Here is an 18,041-nt window from a genome sequence, read left to right as displayed (position 1 = left end):
TAGTTTGACCACTGTATAAGTTTTTTTTTTTAACCCACATTTCTTCCAAAAGCTTATAAAGAGCGTAATTAACTGAATTGCTATTTCCACCTCATGAGTGATCACAGCTGTTTCTTGTGGGTATCGGTTTGGATTTGAATTTGACAGAAGTACCTCAGTTCTCAAGCGTGCTCTTGTGGGATCAGGAATGCTGCCTCTCGCTCAGGGCAGCCTTCCCTCATCTGTTCTTTGACATCTTGTCACGTATGTAAGTCAGTGCCTCTCTGTCATTCCCTGGGGCCACCACCGTGCCGTGCAGTGCCGGCAGCCTCACTTCGCTGTGCACAGTGCTGTGAGGCTCTGCAGGAAGGTGCTGTGGAATCAAGACAGGCTCTGACCTTCACTGAGCACTAAGCCTGTTGTACCCAGGAAGCAAAGAGGTCTTATCTGCAGAGCATTGCAAATAGCTAACTGCTGTGACTTGGTGAAATGCCGGACATTGCTGTTACTGTCCACCGTATGGTTTCCCGTGAGGTGGTGTGTGAAACAAGGTCTCCTAGACATGAAGTGGCCCTGTTTTTATTTGCAGGTACTTACGTATCTAGAAACTCCAGGAAAAACTGGAAATACACATATATCCAATATTGGTGCTCTTCTATTTTGATCTGAGGGATACAATAGATTTTTCTACGGTCTAGTCTATCTGGAAAAAATTAGCTCATGAAGATTGCTAAGAACTGTAGAAGGTAGTATAAAACTTTGCGTACAACCCAGAGACTGACTTTTCTGGGTGATATACATACACATAAATACAGCATTAATACGACATCATTTGTTAGCGGGGAAGGACTATCTGGTAGATGGAACAGCCTTTATGTTATACTCTACTAATAGCATAATTCAATAATTGTTATACTCCTTACATATAACAATTCTACAGTCTTTATCAGCTACACATGACACACTGACCTTTGGTCTAGCAGTTCCAGCGTGTTTATATTTTGAAGTTTTTACCAGAAATACAAAATCCTGGCTTTCCAGGAGGAATTGAGTGGAGGCCCCTGCCCCCTCAATGCAGAGCCAGGCATTGCTCAGCTCAGCTCCTGTCCCTTGTGGCTCTGTGTCCTTAAAACTGACCAGTAAGAACTCTGGCTCTAACCTAGTTCCTTGGCATGTAAGGTTTAAAGGAAATAAGTTTTAGAGAAAAGCTGGTTATTTTTCATTTTAAGTTCACAGAAACTTGAGCTCAGTAAGGTGTGGCTGCAACTCCTGGTAGTGAGGAGTGGGCTGTATTCCATGTTGGCTGCAGAACTCCATCCTTGGCCCAAAGTCCCAACTCAATTGTCTACCCTTATTTTAGTTCTAGTTAATTGCTCAACTAGTTAATTATCACAGGCCCTCTGTAGCTATGTGCATTGTTCAGAAGCTAACCTATTTACATTTCCCTCTGCAGAAGTAACCCTTTGCAGCCTTTGGGGTGAAGGACTAAAGATCAGATCTTGCTGCTTCTAGCCGAGAAGGGTTGAGAAGGGTTGGTGTAGAGAAGTGTAGCAGTCCAGAGAGCTCTTTGCAGGAAGCTAATGCACGGAGCCTGGATAGAAGTCGTGTTGGAGTTCAGTGGTTACGTATGGATTCTTCAGAGTCAGTCTAGTAGATCTTGATGAGAGGCTTTCACCACAAAGCCCTGTGAGACCATTTATAACTGGACAGCAGTAACTAGCTCAGAACTTAGCAGTATGTTTCCCTATACTCTCAGGGGAACCTCCAGTGATGTTATCATACAATCTAAGCTTGGGGTCTAATAAAACTGACAAGTCACAAACTGAAAAGTGAAAGGGTTTTTGTTAGAAATAAGAAAGGCTTCTGATTTCCAGGAGGCGTCCCTATGGGTGTCTACAGAACAAGAAATTTACCCTAGCAGCAGAATGAGCAAAGTTACATACTTTGCAAACATATTCTTTGACAATTGGAGCTATCAGAAGATTGGAGACATGTTCACCCCAAGTAGGTGATTGTATTGTTGGTTTTCCAGACTGTACCAGTTTATACTTGCTATTTCTGGAATAATTGTTAATGCACTTTTCACTCCTAAATGTCTCGTTTTAGGTAGAGGTTTGCTTAAAAAAAAATAACTTATCTTTGTCCACCTGAAGAAGGAAGTGCCCTAAGTTCTGAGATGAGAGGATCTCCAAAGTATAATGTTCGGTGAAAGAAGGCATGATTTGAGATGTAATGTGCTACATTTTGTAAGAAAAAAATATACTTGTACATTCCTTAGGTTTGTTCGTGTATTACTACCTGAAATTGACTATAGTGGACCCCTTACCATAAATGTAACTTTCTGAATTATTAACAGCTAAAAATAAATAGCTAAGATACTTCAAAAAACCAAAGTGATGTTTGGGAAAGTAGTATTAGGAAAGAAAGTTGTGCCAGCATTCTTAAAGGAAGGACCAGTAAGACATATTTTAGCACACCAGTATGTGGCATCATTGAAACTGGCTGTTCTAAAGTGTTTCAAAGGCTTGCAGACCCAGAGGCTTAGACTGGTTTTGAGGTGAGATTTCTGCCTGAAATCCACAGCTAATCGGGTGAGACATGCCCACAACACGAAGTATAATCTTTCACTTACATTCAAGGGATGGTAGCTGTCAGCCAGCCATAAGTACCTCCACAGTAGCACTTGGCCTCATGTTTGATTGGGTGCTATTCCCTCACCAAGTGGAAAAAACCTAACCATTGAGGTGCCCCCTCCTCAGCTTAACATCTGTGTACTTCCTTAGAGCACGTTTTAGTCTCCATTCCCCACAGCCTAGGCGGACAGCAGTCCGGTATACAGCCCAGGGTCTTCCTGGGGCACTTCCACAGAAGCCGCTCCCATTTCTCCTTGCTGTGCTGTGACTTAGATACTGTGAGAGAAGATTACTGTTCATTCCGTTGAGGGGAGAGGGAAAAGGGGTCTGTTCTGTACACGTGTGAATATGTCTATGTTGGTACACGTGTGGATACAGACGCCACAAGACCACAGAGCTGCCCTGCGTCCCTTTTGTCCTCAGCGCCACGCTGAGGCTCCGCCTGGTGCAGTAGTTCACTGTCACTCCTGAGCAGTGGGAGCCATCAGTGAGCTTCCTGTGTTGGGCTGGGTGGGTTCTGTTAACCTGAGTCGCAGAAGCTGGTGGTGCGAGGGCGTCCTGCCTGATGAGTCCACACACTTCTGAGCGCAGGGCCGCAGCAGGCCAGCTTTCCTGGGACTGGGACCCTGAACCCCTGTAGAGGGATGACTCAGAGGTGCAGAGCCTGACACAGCAGGGCGGTGGTCTTCATGTCCCTCTCAATAGCTTTGTCTCCTGAAGAAGATGCAGCGGACGTGGCAAGGTGAATGCATATTTTTCTCTTGTTTTTTGATTTTTGATACAATCTCACTTTGCAGCCCTGGCTGGCCTGCTCTCAGGGATTCTCCTGCCTCAGTTTTCCAAGTGCTCAGATTAGAGGTGTGCAACACCACACCTGGCTCTTTCTTTCTAAAGATACATTTAATATTACATGTTTACAATATGTTTGCCTTTTTTGTTTTTTTCTCTTGATACTGGGAACCAAGCTCGGGACTTGGCTTGCCGGACAGACAGTGTGCTGCGGGGCTGTGTTCCCGGCCCACTGACCACCCCTTAATCATTCCACAGCCCACTCCTCTCCCTGCCTCTGCACCTGCAGGACTGCCTCACTGATTCCTACTTTATTTTGCTCTTTAAATTATTTATACTTTAGGTTTCTCTGTAACAGAAACCTACACGTTACCTGACTTGATGCTGTGTGGCCGTGCAGTGCTCTGGAAGCGTAGTGCTTTGGGAAGCCATGGTGGAATGGGATTTCTTTGTCTTTTTGAGGAGCCTCTTTACTGGTTTCCATAGTGGTTGTACTAGTTTACATTCCCACCCAGAACGTAGAAGGGCTTCTGTCCCCACTAGCTTGCCAGTATTTGGTGTTTTTTTCAGTCCTTGAGAATAGCACTTCCTTCTAGAGTGAGGGGAGTCTCAGTGTTGTTTTGCATTTTCTGGTGGCGGAAGATGCTGGATGCTTTTTCACATGCTGACCCTGTTTACTTCTAGTTCATCGCAGTTGCCCTGTTTTTGAGTGGGACTCCAGTGATTTCTGTGAACCATTAAGATGTATGTTGCCTTCAAACTCTACACAGTGTCTCTCTGATTGTAGGAGAGCCAGATCCAGCAAATAGATCAGGAGAGAGAGGTTGACAGGCCCAGTGCTATCAGACTTCTAGAAATTCAGTTATATGGAAGGTGCCCGAGTTTTTATTGAGTTGATTTTTCGTTTCTTTTGTTGTGAAGACCTTGCCTTGAAGACTGCAACCAGCTCTTCTAGACTCTGAAACCGAGGCCAGTGACAGCAGTGTGCTCAGTCCCCTTTCCCTGAAATGCTGTCCACATTGCTGACCAAATCTGCCTTTCCCTCAGGAGCATCCCTTCAGAAAAGGCCTCCTGCTCCTTCTGCTCAAGAGACACCTGGATCTGTGCTCTTAGGGTGTGGCCAACAAACTGGACCCTTCTGCACACTGTGTGAGCAGGATACTTGCAGAAGGTGAGAGTAAGTACTTAGAAACTGACAGCATTTCAGCCAGGCATGGAGGTGCACACCTATAATCCCAGCAAGCTGGAGGCTGAGGCAGGAGGATCACAGGTTAAAGTCCAGCCTGGGCAATGTAATGAGTTCTAGGCCAGTCTAAACTACTAGTGAAGCCCTGTCTCAATGAATCAATAAACATACTAGTTTGATATAACCTTGTTATATCTGATTTTAAAAAGTGGGGTTGTGGGGGCTGGGGATTTAGCTCAGCGGCATAAGCGCCTGCCTTGTAAGCGGGCAGTCGTCAGTTCGATCCCCAGTACCGATAAAAAGGAAAAAGACAAAAAAAAAAAAAAAAAAAAAGTGGGGTTGTGGTTTTTGTTGTTCTGAGGGGCAAACCCAGGGGTGCTGGACCACTGTGCCCTACTCCCAGCCCTCTTAATGTTTTTTACTTCTTAAAATTTATATTAAAAAATTTATAATAAAATAGAAAATAGCAACAGTTAATCCACTATGTGTGAGACACAGTCTTCCAAAATTCCTCAGGCTGCCCTCAAACTTGTAGCCCCCGTGCCTCAGTCTTCTGAGCAGCTGGGATTATAGATCTATACCAGCATGCCCAGCATGATACTGTATTTTTAATTTCATTTTTCTAATCATCTCAAAATTGAATTTTACAAAATCCCAGTCTATGAAAGTTTTTGGCTTTTTGAGACGGGCTCACCGCTGTTCAGGCTGGCCTTGAGCTCACTTTGCAACCCTGGCTGGTCTCAGACTTGCAATGATCTTCCTGCCTCAGCCTTCTGAGTGCTGGGATTAGAGGTATGCACCCCATACCCAGCTGGAGATCAGTTATTTTTAGGAAAGCATATCTGGTCTCCACCACTGATGGTTTGGAAACTACAAGAAGCCACAGCCAGGCCACCATGCCCACTAAGCACATAGGTCCTGTGTTGTGACCGCGGCTGGGGCTGAAGCTCTGAAGTAGATCCAGGGAAGGCATGGGGTGGGTGATTTGCTGGCACAGGGACAACACACAGGAGAGGTCAGGAAGGCAGAGCCCCTTGCACAGCCACCTGACTTGACCTCCCCAGGGGACCAAGGGGGACAGCAGCCACTCCTGCAGAGGCCTGGCAGGGCCCCCAGCTCCCATCAGCACAGTATCCCCTGTAGTGGTCGGGGGCTGTGCCCAAGCCCATCATTTTGGGGTACAGGTGGCGCTTGGTCTGGTCCTACACCTAAGGAGCAGTGCGTGTTAACTGTAGACTCCAGCAGCCGGCAGCTCGGGCCTGTGCGTGAGGCCCCATCACCCCTCACACCTGCCCCTTGTCCTCATCTTGCTCCTGGGCCGCTCGAGTGTCCATCATTGTCCATCCCTGTATGGCCCGGCTCTGGGTTGAGCTGACACATCACTGCAGCTGTACTTACGTTAAGTCACATGTTCTTTTTAATAAAACCAAAGACTATAAATAAGCATTTTACAAACAGTTAAAACAATATTACAGTGGTGACTTCTGACTGCAAGCCTGGCACAGTGCATTTTCAATTGCATAAGACGGACAGCAGAGGTCATTAAATGTACTCTATCCGCTGAACCTCAGATGCCCATCCGACAGGGACTCGCGTAACGAGATACTCCTTTGGGCCAACAAGCACAGCCCTCCAGCTTTGCACCGTAAGCTTATTTTCTGGTTCTCATCTATTTTGGTTCCCCTTCAAGCCTCTGTCTCAATGAGCAGTAGTAACAGAGATAACAGAAGAAGCGAGAGGCTGCTGGTGTATTCTGGGCACGGTGTCTTGTTTCCCTTCATTCCTCTTTCCCCAGTGTGAACCACACCGTGACTGTTACGTGTGGCACGGGGATTTAGTGTTGCTCCCGGAGTGGCAATACAAGATGTTCTTTAATCAGGGGTGGGGTGCTTAGGGGGTGACTCCTGTGCCGCTCCTTCTGGGGGCAGGACTATTATACTTACCATGGTACTAGTTTTCCTTACTATCATTAAACTGAAGTTACCCTTTATTACCCTCCCTCAAGTCATGCTTCCGCTTTCAGACATTCCCCCAAATGGTTACAAGGGATGTTTAAGCCTGCACCTTCATTTCCCCTTATTGTTTTACTCATGGAACATTCACTGATAGTTTTATTAGAAAAAGAGGACACACTACATTTCTAAGACTCTTAAAAGGAAAAAATAAGTATAGCAAACTGTTCGTTTTAGTTTTGGAAACTTTTGCATAAAGAAAAATCAGCCGATGACCCTTCAAGTCTGTGATGCTTGCTACTGAATTTGCATTGTGAGGAGTGTCCATCCTAAGTGTCCCGGAACCTCTCCCCATCGTCCCAGCCAGCAGAGGCCGGGGGCCTGACCAGGCGACTCAGAGTGGGGCCAGGTGACCACGTCCATGGCCGGGGATGTAAGCCAAGTGGACGCCCTCTTTCCCCTGCGTCTCCTGAGCCAACAGGTTCCAGGGGGCGGCAGCAGCAGTGTCTTCCGTGGGCCTGCAGCCACACGACATGGGCCACAGCTGATCTCCTTGGCCATCGCCTAAACCTGCTAGGTTTCCGTGCCGGGCAGCGCCCCACTTTGCTCTCAGGTGGCTGCTCTGCAGAAAGGCCTACTGAAAGACGAAGGAGTGGGACCGGATGGCGCCGTCCCGCTGGCTGAGCTGTCTCCTTATTTGTGACTGTAATAAAACACACGTGCATCTATTAGTGACTTAAGACAATATTAAATAAGGTCCTCTGATTAGTAAGGAAGCTCCTTACCACCCTCCCCTGCTTCTAATCTGATTTTTTGTGAGTACACGCTTGCATTCATCGTGGTGAGCTGGTATCTATACACGTCACATTTTTGTCCTATATTCTTCCCCTTCTCCCCTTCCCCCTCTCCCTTCACATCTAGATCCTTCTCCCATCTGCAAAAGGTCCACCTCCCTGTTTCCTGTCATCTCCTTTATTTTGCTCTTTAAATTAGCTGTACTTTGAGTTTCTTGTGTAAGAAACCATGTGTGATATTTAGCTTTCTATGTCTGATTTCTTTCATGTAACATTTTAGTTGCACCCATTTTCCCACAAATGACTTAAGTTTCCTTCTTTATGGTAGAGTAGTACTCCATTGTGTAAAAATACCATTTTCTTTATCCATTCATCCGTTGATGAATAGATACAGTCTATTTCCATGATTCAGCCATCATAAATTGTGCTACTGTAAACATGGGTATGCACGGATCACTGTAATAAGAATTCTTTTACTCTTTGGAGAATAACCCCAGAACAGGTATAACTGTGGAATGAAATTTCTATTTTTAGCTTTCTGAGGAATCTCCATACTCATTTACGTCCCAAAACAACAATGTAGAAGGGTTTTCTCCCCCAACCTTTTCAGCATTTCGTTGCTTGTTTCTTGCATTTCTCACTGGCCCAAGAAGCTCAATATTTCTCATGTACTTCTGAGAAGTATCTGTTCACTGCTCTGATCGTTACAGTTTCTTTCCTTCTGTTAAATGCAGGATTGGCTTGCTCTTGTGTCAGGACCTTGAGATGGATCATGAGGTTACTTGGGATTGCCCAGTTCTTTTACTGTGTGCATTCATAGCTATACATTTTCCTCGAAGAACTGCTTTTAGTGTATCCTATAAGTTTTGGCATGCTGTGCTTCCACTGTCATTTGATTCTAGGAACTTTTTAATTTCTTCCCTGATTTCCTCTGTGATCCACTGATTATTTGTAATGTACTGTTTGTTTGTTTGGTACTGGGAATTGAACTCATGACCTCGTGTTTGCCAGGCAGGTGTGTGCCGCTGAGCTACATCCCCGGCCCTGTAATGTGCTGTGTCGTCTCCATGTGTTTGTGTAAGTTCTGTGGTTTATTTTGCTATTGCTTTCTAGTTTTTTTCTTCTATGATCCAACAGCATAAAAGGCATTATTTCAATTCTTTTTTTATTAATTTAAGCATACTTTATGCTTGCGTTCAGGTTCCAGGCGCATAGGGATTTGTTTTCCAATTTTTCCCTTTTAGTCTGTGAACTTCCATTTGAATGACATGTGTCTCTTGTAGGCAGTATATGACTGATTTTGTTTTTCAATCCAGTCTCCGTCTGTGTCTTTTGACTGAGGATTTAAGACTGCTGACGGTGACAGTTACTATTGTAAGGTGTTATGTTTCCAGTGCTGATTCCTTTATCTATTAATTTTTGTTTACTTGTTCTCCCAGGTAGATGTATACTTTCTTCGGACTCTTTGGTGGCCACTGTTAATGGTGGTCTCCCTGCTTCTGTCTAGGATCCCCTTGAGTATTTTCCCCAGTGCTGGTTTAGTGGTCATTTTATGTTTTTAGGATTTCTTTCTTATGGAAAATCCTTACTTTGTCAGTTTTGAAGAAGGCTCATTTTGAAGGATATAGAGATCTTGTCTGACAATTATGTTCTTTTAGGGCTTTCAAAATTGTGCTCCAGCCTCTCCCAGTCCTTAAAGCTTGTGCTGAGGAATCCACGGTAACTCTAATAAGCTCACTTTATGAGTAACTTGCTATTTCTCTAACAGCTTTCAATATTTTCCTTCTCATTGAATTTCTGGAATTTTGTGTGTGGTGTGTTATGGGGAGGTTCTTTTATGGTCATGGCTATTTTGGGTTTTATGTCTGCTGTATGTGAATATCAAATTCTTTCTCTAAGTCTGGGAAATTTTGTGCTATGATTTTAGTGAATGAATTATTTTGTACCTTTAGGTTCATCTTTTAATTTTTCTTTCTTTTCTTTAATTCTGATGTTAGGTTTTATGTTTTGTTTTGTTTTTAGTCGTCTAACAGCTGTTGGATCTAGCTTGCACACTGCCTTATTTTTAGGGCATAGTGAGTTTATGAGCAACTGCATCCAGTTGGTCTTTAATTTCTGGCACTCTGTCTTCATATTGGCCAAATCTGCTAGCCATGCTTTCCACTGAATTTTTCATACCTTGTGTTTGTGCTTGCTTTCATAATTTCTAATCTTCTTTGCCAAATGCTCATTCTTACCTTATATGGTTTTCTTTAACACATTTAGTTTATGTCTTTAAGGTCTTTTTTCTGTGAACTCCTCTTCCAGCTCACGTCCTGTGAAATTGCTTACGCGTTTCCTCTGAGCCCTCGCCTGGTGAGTTCTTCCACATCACTGTCTGTGAGATCAGCTCCTTTGGAGGGCTGTTTTGCAGAATCTTGTTACCTTGCTTTCTGATGTGTCTTTTGTCCGGCTGAAGATCAGTTAGGGTAGAGAAACTCTGTCCTTTTAATTAGACTTGGTCTCCCTTGACGTGTGCTTGTGCGTGGTTGTTCGGTGTTTGCACTGTTCATCTGTCTCCTCAGTGTACGTGTCAGGGTGTTCAAGGGCCCAGCTTTCTTCTGGGGCTGTGTTTATGGAGACAGGATCCCTCTCCACAAGCCGGAGCTGGCATTCCAAACCGTTCTGCTCTTTTCTCTGTGCTGTACCTGAGTAGTTACTCTGTGATTTCTAGTCTTCCCGTCGATTCTTTCTTTTCCTCTTTGCTAAGTTCTTGTTTGCCAGGGATCTGGATTCCACGACCTGGAGAGACTGTGATATGCTGCTGGTCTTCACACCGAATTTGTTTTTAAATATTTTTTATACAAAAATGAATCTAAAGGTGTGTCCATTTCTTCTTACTTTCTTATTTCTTCTTACTCCTTGAGTATTTTCTGCAGTGCTGGTTTAGTGGTCATTTTACTTTTTTAGAATTTCTTATTTCTTCTTTCTTTAACTTTTCTGTTTATGTTATTTAATTATGAAACAGAATGAGAAATTATATCTAACAAGGTTTCATATGGAGAAGTATTTTCTCACTGAATGAATGTCAAAGGCACTGGAACAATCTCAGAATGAGTGGTATATTAATTTGTATTTCAAACCAAAAAGACTACTGAGTATCTAGAAGAAATATTCGACAAGATTCTGAGGCTTCTTCCCTGCTTTGGGGAGGAAGAGCATGACCCCAAGACCTCCTACCACCACTGAGCTTCACCTCCAGCCCTAACAGTCTCCCTTCTGAGAACATACAAGTATAACAGAAAACTTCACCAAAAATAACTAGGAAAAAGATGCTTCCCTTTTGAAACTATTAAGGGTTTCACAGTGCCAAGCCGTGTTTAGATACATTTGACTGTCAACCCCAAGGTCCCCACGTGAAGCCTAGTCCCCAGCTGGGGTACCGGCAGGTGACCTGGAAGGGATGCTGATGTCCAGGACTATACACTCAAGAAAGAACATAGTTGAAATCCTAAGCCTGCCTGACCCACAGTCTGGCTTCTGGCTTGGGAATGTGACTTCTATCTCAAGCATCCGTTTTTTGCCAGAGCCAGGATAACACCACTGCTATGCCATCAAATCTCTGAATTCAGAAGTAGATAAGCTTCTTTTCTTCATGAGAAACTTGCCTCAGGTATTTTGTTATAGCAATGGAAAACAACTAATACACAGTATTTATAGATAGTAAACATTATGGACAAATTCTTGGTTAGCAACTCACTAACTTCAAACACATAAAAAAATGAATGAGATGGTAAAGGAGACGTAAACACTCTAGCTTCTTCCTGAGTGATTTACAGAAAACAGAGCAAATCAACCACCTGCAGCCTTGGGCCCTACGGAGTGCTGCTTAGTCTGGAAACTAAGCTAAGTTCTCCTGGCAATCATTCTTCCCTGACAACTTAAAGGCTTTCAACTGAAGGAATCTGTCTGTTTTCCTCTGTGACAGCCTGGTCCTGGTGCCCCCTCCAGACAGATCTGGACCAACCCATGTACCTCAAAGGAAGACTGGCAGGTGCTCAGGCCAGAGGCTGAGATCTGAACACCCAGCCTCCCTGTCTGATTACAATGCTGGCTTCAGCTCTCTTTATGTCCCAAAAGAATGAACAGGCTACTCCCCAGCCCTAAAAATGCCAGCTCGTGATTCATGGAGTTGGTCTAATTAGAAATATGAAATATCTCAGAAATATGTCTGAATTATCAGGGTGTTAGTCTCAAGACCAGACATTTGAAAACTTATGACTCACCAGTTTCCATCGCAATATCTTGATCCATTCGTCAGCTTCCACTCCTGTCTTCGCACAGAGATAAAATGTCCTGAATGGAAATACTAAGCTGACAAGACAAGAGAGAGAATGGAAGGGGCTTCAGATGAACGGAACACTGATCAGGGTGTCCCCAGCGAAAGCCACTTAAATAGCCTCCAGGTAAGTAGTAACTTGAATTGGCATATACAGTAAAACTGTAGAAATGTCTAGGAAATCCTAGCCTCCTGGTATTATGAGCAAGATTTATGTGCTCTAGTTAGACTTCAAGAAGAAAAGAGCAAACACAGGACACTCCTGTGTTCTTTATGAATATGTCTTAGGGTGAGGACCACACTTACATGTTTATTGAGCTGAACTCTCAGACAATTCAGAACTCGAGCTATGATACAAAGGCTACACAAGCCAGAGAGGGCAGTTTTTGGAAGGAACTCACTGGTGCTCAAGTCCCCAAGGCCAAGGCTGCCTTCCCAGAAGCAGGCAGCTAAGCAGTGAACCAAGGATAAAGTCCTCAGCGATCACTTGGCACATTTCTGGCTGTGGGAGGAAAGTGAACGTTCCTACTGGCATAAAGGGCTTTTCTCATTACATGGCATCTTGTCACGACCTCTGGTCACAGGTCAGAATCACGAGGGACAGGGCGGGAGCAGCTCCACCCTGAACGCTCTTCTTAGGCAGAGCACTCAGTCTTTTTCCCTTAACTAAAACTCGGAGGTTCAGAAGGGTTTCTATTACTGTGAAGTCTAAGCAGTACTCGTGTTGGCCCCAGCCAGTGCCAGCAGGTAAGCAGAAGGCCAGCGTGGGGAAGGCAAGGCCTTGAGGCCCGAGGCATCAGGGACGAGGAGCCCACCTGGGCAGCATGCTGCCAACGCCAGGACACAGCTCGCTGTCCCTTAGCACAGGTAAGTCTCCCTGTCTTGTTAACAGACTCCCAGGCAAGAGCCACTAAGGTCACTGTCCCAACCTCCCTGCTCCTGGGGACAGCGCCCCAACTCAGTCATAGTCTGCGGGCGCAAGGTAAGATTTAAGGGCGTTCCAGGAAACCCCAGTCCTCCTGCAGAGGAATGGGTGCAGCTGGCACCTTGCCTATATCTTCCTGGAGCCGGGACTCGGGGCCTGAGCCTGGCCTGAGCGGCCCTTGGACCTGCGGGACCGGGGAGGGGGTCGCTGGAGGGGGCTGCTGGGGAGCCTGGCCTTGGGCTCCCTGTCCTGGGGGAATGTGAGCATCTGTGGCTCGGCTCGCAGGGCGCCCCCGGGGGTTTCCCGGGGCGTAGCAATGACCCTGCCTTGCACAGCTGATGCTGACTCACTCGGGGAGCACCAAGCCCAGAAGTGACGTTTGCAACCCGCTTTGACTGACTCAGAAAGCAGCAGGCCGACCCCTAAACACACAAACACACTGGCGCGCCTCGGGGAGGAGTATTTCTCCCAACTCTCTGTGCCTGCAAGACTAAAAGTCGATGGGAAACGCGACATGGCTTTCCCACAACACTTCGCTTCCACGGGTCAAAGGGCTGCACGATGTACTGACAGTGTTTGCACAAAACCCTTTTGTGCCATCTGCCAGAAGTCGCTGCAACACTATAAATCGGCCTCAATTGGAATAAAAAGAATTATAACTAAATGAGGCGGAGCTCAAAGTGGCAGGGCTCTCTGAATGGCAGCACGCGTGGCCTGCAGGTGCGCGTGGCCTTTCCACGCCTTGTGCAGCACCGTTTCCACGCTGGCCCCACGTGGGCAGACACCCAGACGCGCAGCTTAGCCTGAGCCCAAAAAAGATATGGCAAATCTTTTATCAAATCAACTTACCAAAAGCAGTTCACCTTTTCCTGCGAATAATCAAATTGGACAGCAGAACACTCGGTGAGATCTAGGATCCGAATGGGTTCTGGTGACTGAAAGGGGAAAAGAAGCAACCTGTCATCCTAAAAAGAAACACGCCGGTGTGCCATCTGTGCCCTGACAAGCCTTCCACCGGGTGAGACTGTCACGCAGAGCCCTGGGGCTGGAAAAGCTCAGGAAGGGAGGTCTCGCCTGCGCCTGTGGAAATCAGCCTTTCAGGACTCGCCTCCCTCAGCTCGCGTCAGATGGCGGTGGATTGAGTCGGGGAAGGCATCCTTCTCTCTTATCTATTCTAACTTTTACTTTCTCAGAGAGTTTGTATAAAGAAAGTGAGAAGAAATGAAATACTTTCAGTTGGCGTGATAAAACGGGCCCGGGACATAGGTATATCTTTAAGAAAGGGGGAAATTGCTGCAGAAGGATAGTTAATATATTGTGGTAAAATAAAGTCCATCCCCCTAAGCAGAAGGAATTAGGTGACCCGGAAAGCTGAGTCAGTTAGCCTAAGAGGCAGCTTCAGGGATATATTCCTCCCATGAGTTCTGCTCATGGGAGGAATTAGAAACTCACATGTCCAGTAATATATTCTTTCAAGCAGATGTAAGGAAAATCCGATTTTAAAGGCAGATGCTTCTTAGTGGCCTGTATGTCCATCGGCCATTGAATAGGTTAAAAAATGTGGTATATATACATGAGTACTACTCAGCCATAAAGAATGATAAACTCGAGCCATTTGTAGGAAAATGAATGCAGTTTGAGGCCACAATGTTAAATGAGATAAATCAGATACAAAAGGTTAAACATTGCACGGTTTCTCTTATAGGAGGAACCCGAAGTATAAATAAAGAATAAAATAAAATATAGGTAATAGGAAGCCAGGAGATAGATGTTTTGCAAACGGTAAAGGGACCAAGAGATGGAGGGAGGGGGGTCAGGAAAGAGAAGGGAGAGCTAAGGAACTGAGGTGCATTATTACATGCCCACGCTCCCAAGAGAAACGCAGACATTATGTACCATAGACTAGACTATAAAAAATTAAAGTTTGTTTTTAAAAAGCAAATGTGATTTTCATCTTAAAAGCTAATTTGAAGGAGAAAATGCAGGGTCCCATTCCTTACCATCTGGTCTTTGAAGTATTTCAGTTCATTTCTGTGCAAAGTGAACCATCTTGTTTTCCAGGTCTGAGAAAAAAGTTTGAAACACATAGGTTTTGAATACAAGAATGCAATATTTACTTTTGTTTTTAAAGTACCTAAAAGATTAGACAAAATAAGTCTGAAAATACTTTTTTCAGATTTCAAGGTATCTACAAAAATTGAAATGATGCCACACATTAAGTTTGTAATAGTGGCAGAAATGGTGTTAATTAGCTCTTTTAAACAAAAAGACACAGCCTGTCATAAACATTCAAGTGATTTATAGCAAATCACCATAGTTTCTACTTTGTTAGCTTTATAATAAAAATAGGTGTCAGTTCTGAGCACCTACTGGGAGCTACATACTCTACTTGGAAATATGTTTTTATATATTTATATGCATTCTTGGAAGTACTTTTATAATTTACTTCGTTTACACAAGTGATAGCCAGTCCTCACATAACCATGCCAAATGTTAGTTTAGTCTTACAAATACATCCACGTGCACTGACTTCTAACGCTTGCTGAAGACTCACAGTGCATGGCACAAGCCCAGTCACCTGTGGTCACCAGGGTACCAGCAGAGCCTGATCCACCCTGGGGGCAGTGTGCTGGCTTCTAAGGGGCAATGGGGATCTGAGTCGTGCACACTGTGGAAGAGAGTGCTCCCTGTCCCTGGAGAGACTCAGCATGGTGGGGCCTGGGATAACTAATCCCTAGGTGGGACTCGAGTGCAGGGGGCACGCCGAGTCCAGAGCCCTAAGCCAGGAGGAGTCCACAGCCCATGGAGATGAGACAGGCACTCCAGGGTCAGCTGAGGGTGGGGGGCTGGACGTGCTGGGTTTGCATGTTTTCCTCAGGATCTGACGGCTTCATTTCACCTGCGTCAGGCACATTTCTGGCCAACCTGTAAGCTCACGTTTTGTATAATCCTGACTGCTTTGTTTAAAAGGAAAAGGGGACGGGACAGATGGCTCTCACGTGGACTCACTGTTTGGGCTTCAGCTTCCCTCACTGTCTTGTGTGTCCTTCCTGCTGCGGGCACCTCTGCAGAGCTCTGCCCAAGAATGGGTCACACTGCTTTCCTGGGCGCTGACTAAGCGTCATAAAAGGAACTCTCGAAATAGAAACATTTTCTAAGTAGGTCGAAATGAGTTGGCAGTAATGCTTTTAACAGAAACACTGTCCGTGGGAGGATAAACGTGTGCTGCTCACCTTGACCAGGCCGCCTTGCTTGGTGAGGTAGCCCTCCTTGGTGCCCAGCTGCAAAAGAAAGAAGCCCCATGAGCCCAGCGTGGCCACAGTGTAACATCTGCCTGGCAAGGGAGAGCAAAGTGGCCTCAATTATTCCAGGACTGGCTCCATTCTTCACTGGGCCCTGGCACCACTCGAGGCCTGGAACACTGTCCATGGGTCCTCTGCTGTCCTTCTGCACCGATGGCCATGGCAGAAGGGCTCCAACCTGACCACATAGAGCAGTCTTCAGACAGTGGACTGCGCCACCCCTCTGAGGTCTACGTCTGTGAAATTGCTGTGCATGAGCAGCAGCTTGACAGGTGCAGGGGCCAGCGTGCCTCAGCCTCCCATCCACAATCCTGGACCCAGCCGCCCAAGGGGAGGGAGTGTGTGAAAAAAGCAATTCTGAAGATGCACAGATGTGTTTTGTCACTGCGCCTTAAATAATGCAGCACCGTCCCGGGCTGCACCACCCTGACAGGGCGTCCAGTGTCACATGGTCCCTGAGAGGAGCCTGCAAGGGCTGAGACATGGTACACAGGGACCTGGGCACTGAGGATTGGCACTGCAGATGCCAAGGTGCTCTGTTTTTGGAGAGCTAGATTAAGGGAACAGAAAGGATCCTGTCACCTTGGTGAGTCCCAGAGCTGCACTGGGCAAAATGTCCTGCAGTTTCTAGAGGGTCCTCAGAAAGGGGCAGCCCCTCCCTTCCTCACAAACATGGTTCTCAGAATCCAGATTCCACAGAACAGAGGCCAAGGGTGCAGATTCACCCACATCTCTTGAGGGCAGCGACCAGTTTTTCTAAGCAATCACAGTGGCAGGACCATGAAGACAAGCAGGTGGAGGCTGCATGAGGGGAAAGTGTCATGTGACAAGGAGCCTAAGGTCCAGAGGAGAAAAATAACCCAGCTATCCCCCTTCTGAGTGTCTTCCCAGAAGAATTACAAACATCATCCCTCAGTGATATATGTGTACCCGCGCTTATAGCAGCACAGTTTGAATAGCCAGATCTTGGAAACCACCTAAATGCCCACTGACTGAGGAAAGGATACAAAAGATGTGGTATTTTTATACAATGCAGTGCTACTCAGCCGTAAGGATACACTGGAGACTTTATAGGTAAATGGATGGAACCTGAGACCGTACTCACTAGTGAAATAAGACCCACCGTACACATCGCATTGTCTCAGTGTGAGAAGCCGAAAGAAACAACATATGCATATATGCATGTATATGTACAACAAAATAGTTAAGATAGTTGTACTATTAAAAAAAAGCTGGCAGATATTTTTAAAAAATGGAAGTAAATAACCTCACAGATGTCTGAGGAGAACAAATTCCAGGTAGGGTGTTTTATTCTGATATGATCTCATAACACGCCGTATGTCAATAAGGAGAAATGAATAAAAACTGGGAAATGACTTGGGTGGCGTCGGGGTGGCGGGAGTTTCCAGAGTGTTTTTCTGCCTGAAGCAAACGCTCCCTACCAGTAAGAAGGGGAACCGCTGCTGCTTCGAGGAGACTGAGCAGGAAGTGGCACAGAGGCCCACACAGCCGGGACAGGAAGGTCGCAGCCGCCCAGGTGCGCGCGTCTTGGTGACCAGTCACAGATCAGCTTCATCCACTGTGGTGCTGAAGCACTTGGATGCACTGAACTGAGTTTAAGTACCAAGTAACAGCAATGACAAAATTGTCCTGCTGGATTGCTGAGGTTAAGTCTACGGAGAAGCAATCATTCAGAGCAATCAGTTAAGCAGAAGCCCTGGGAAAGTGATTCACGGAAGTCAAGCTGAGCAGAAACACTCACGCTCAGACCCCACGCGGTGAGAGGCTGCAGGTTAGGGTTAGGAATTTTGTGCGGTTCTGGTGCCTAGAAGGATATGAGAGGAAGTGCTGAGAATACTCATTTTATCCAGGATCTCAGGATGTAAGCAATAAAATAATTAGATACAAATTCATCTTCCCATAACTGTGTGAGTCCATCGGTAAGAGTTCAGGCAGGGGACAGGCCTCCTCTCCTGTGGCTGCCTCTGCCGTGGCTGAAAGCCAGTAGGTAGGTAAGGGAGGCATGGAGGGTATTATTGGTGTGAGGAGCCATCCACCTGGATGGTACCGCTGCAGGAACAGGGGTGGCAGCAGCAGGGTGGCGGCAGGAGGCCGGAGGTAGCTCGCTCCGGGGCAGTGTGCCAGGGGGGCGCAGCCCGGGGC

At 45.9% G+C, this 18,041-nt stretch overlaps 1 protein-coding gene across 2 annotated transcripts in view; it reads right to left on the bottom strand.

Annotated features, from left to right (window-relative positions):
* Nucleotides 1-5,981: 5,981 nt before the first annotated feature.
* Nucleotides 5,982-18,041, bottom strand: part of Dapp1 (dual adaptor of phosphotyrosine and 3-phosphoinositides 1) — a 33,807-nt gene continuing 21,747 nt past the window's right edge. The window contains exons 5-9 of one of the 2 annotated variants that reach the window (XM_063260543.1): nt 15,810-15,857; nt 14,577-14,639; nt 13,426-13,541; nt 11,599-11,686; nt 5,982-7,242 (exon numbers count right to left, since the gene is read on the bottom strand). In XM_063260543.1, the coding sequence (XP_063116613.1) occupies nt 7,174-7,242; nt 11,599-11,686; nt 13,426-13,541; nt 14,577-14,639; nt 15,810-15,857 (384 nt within the window). In that variant the 3' untranslated portion in view covers nt 5,982-7,173. The remainder of the gene's footprint in view (nt 7,243-11,598; nt 11,687-13,425; nt 13,542-14,576; nt 14,640-15,809; nt 15,858-18,041) is intronic. The other variant, XM_003468042.5, reaches the window with a different exon arrangement.

Source organism: Cavia porcellus, unplaced genomic scaffold, assembly GCF_034190915.1.
Source record: "Cavia porcellus strain 051 isolate PalLab524CR breed Dunkin Hartley unplaced genomic scaffold, mCavPor4.1 scaffold_14, whole genome shotgun sequence".
Lineage (NCBI taxonomy): Eukaryota > Metazoa > Chordata > Mammalia > Rodentia > Caviidae > Cavia > Cavia porcellus.
This window is presented reverse-complemented; position numbering and strand designations above follow the sequence as displayed.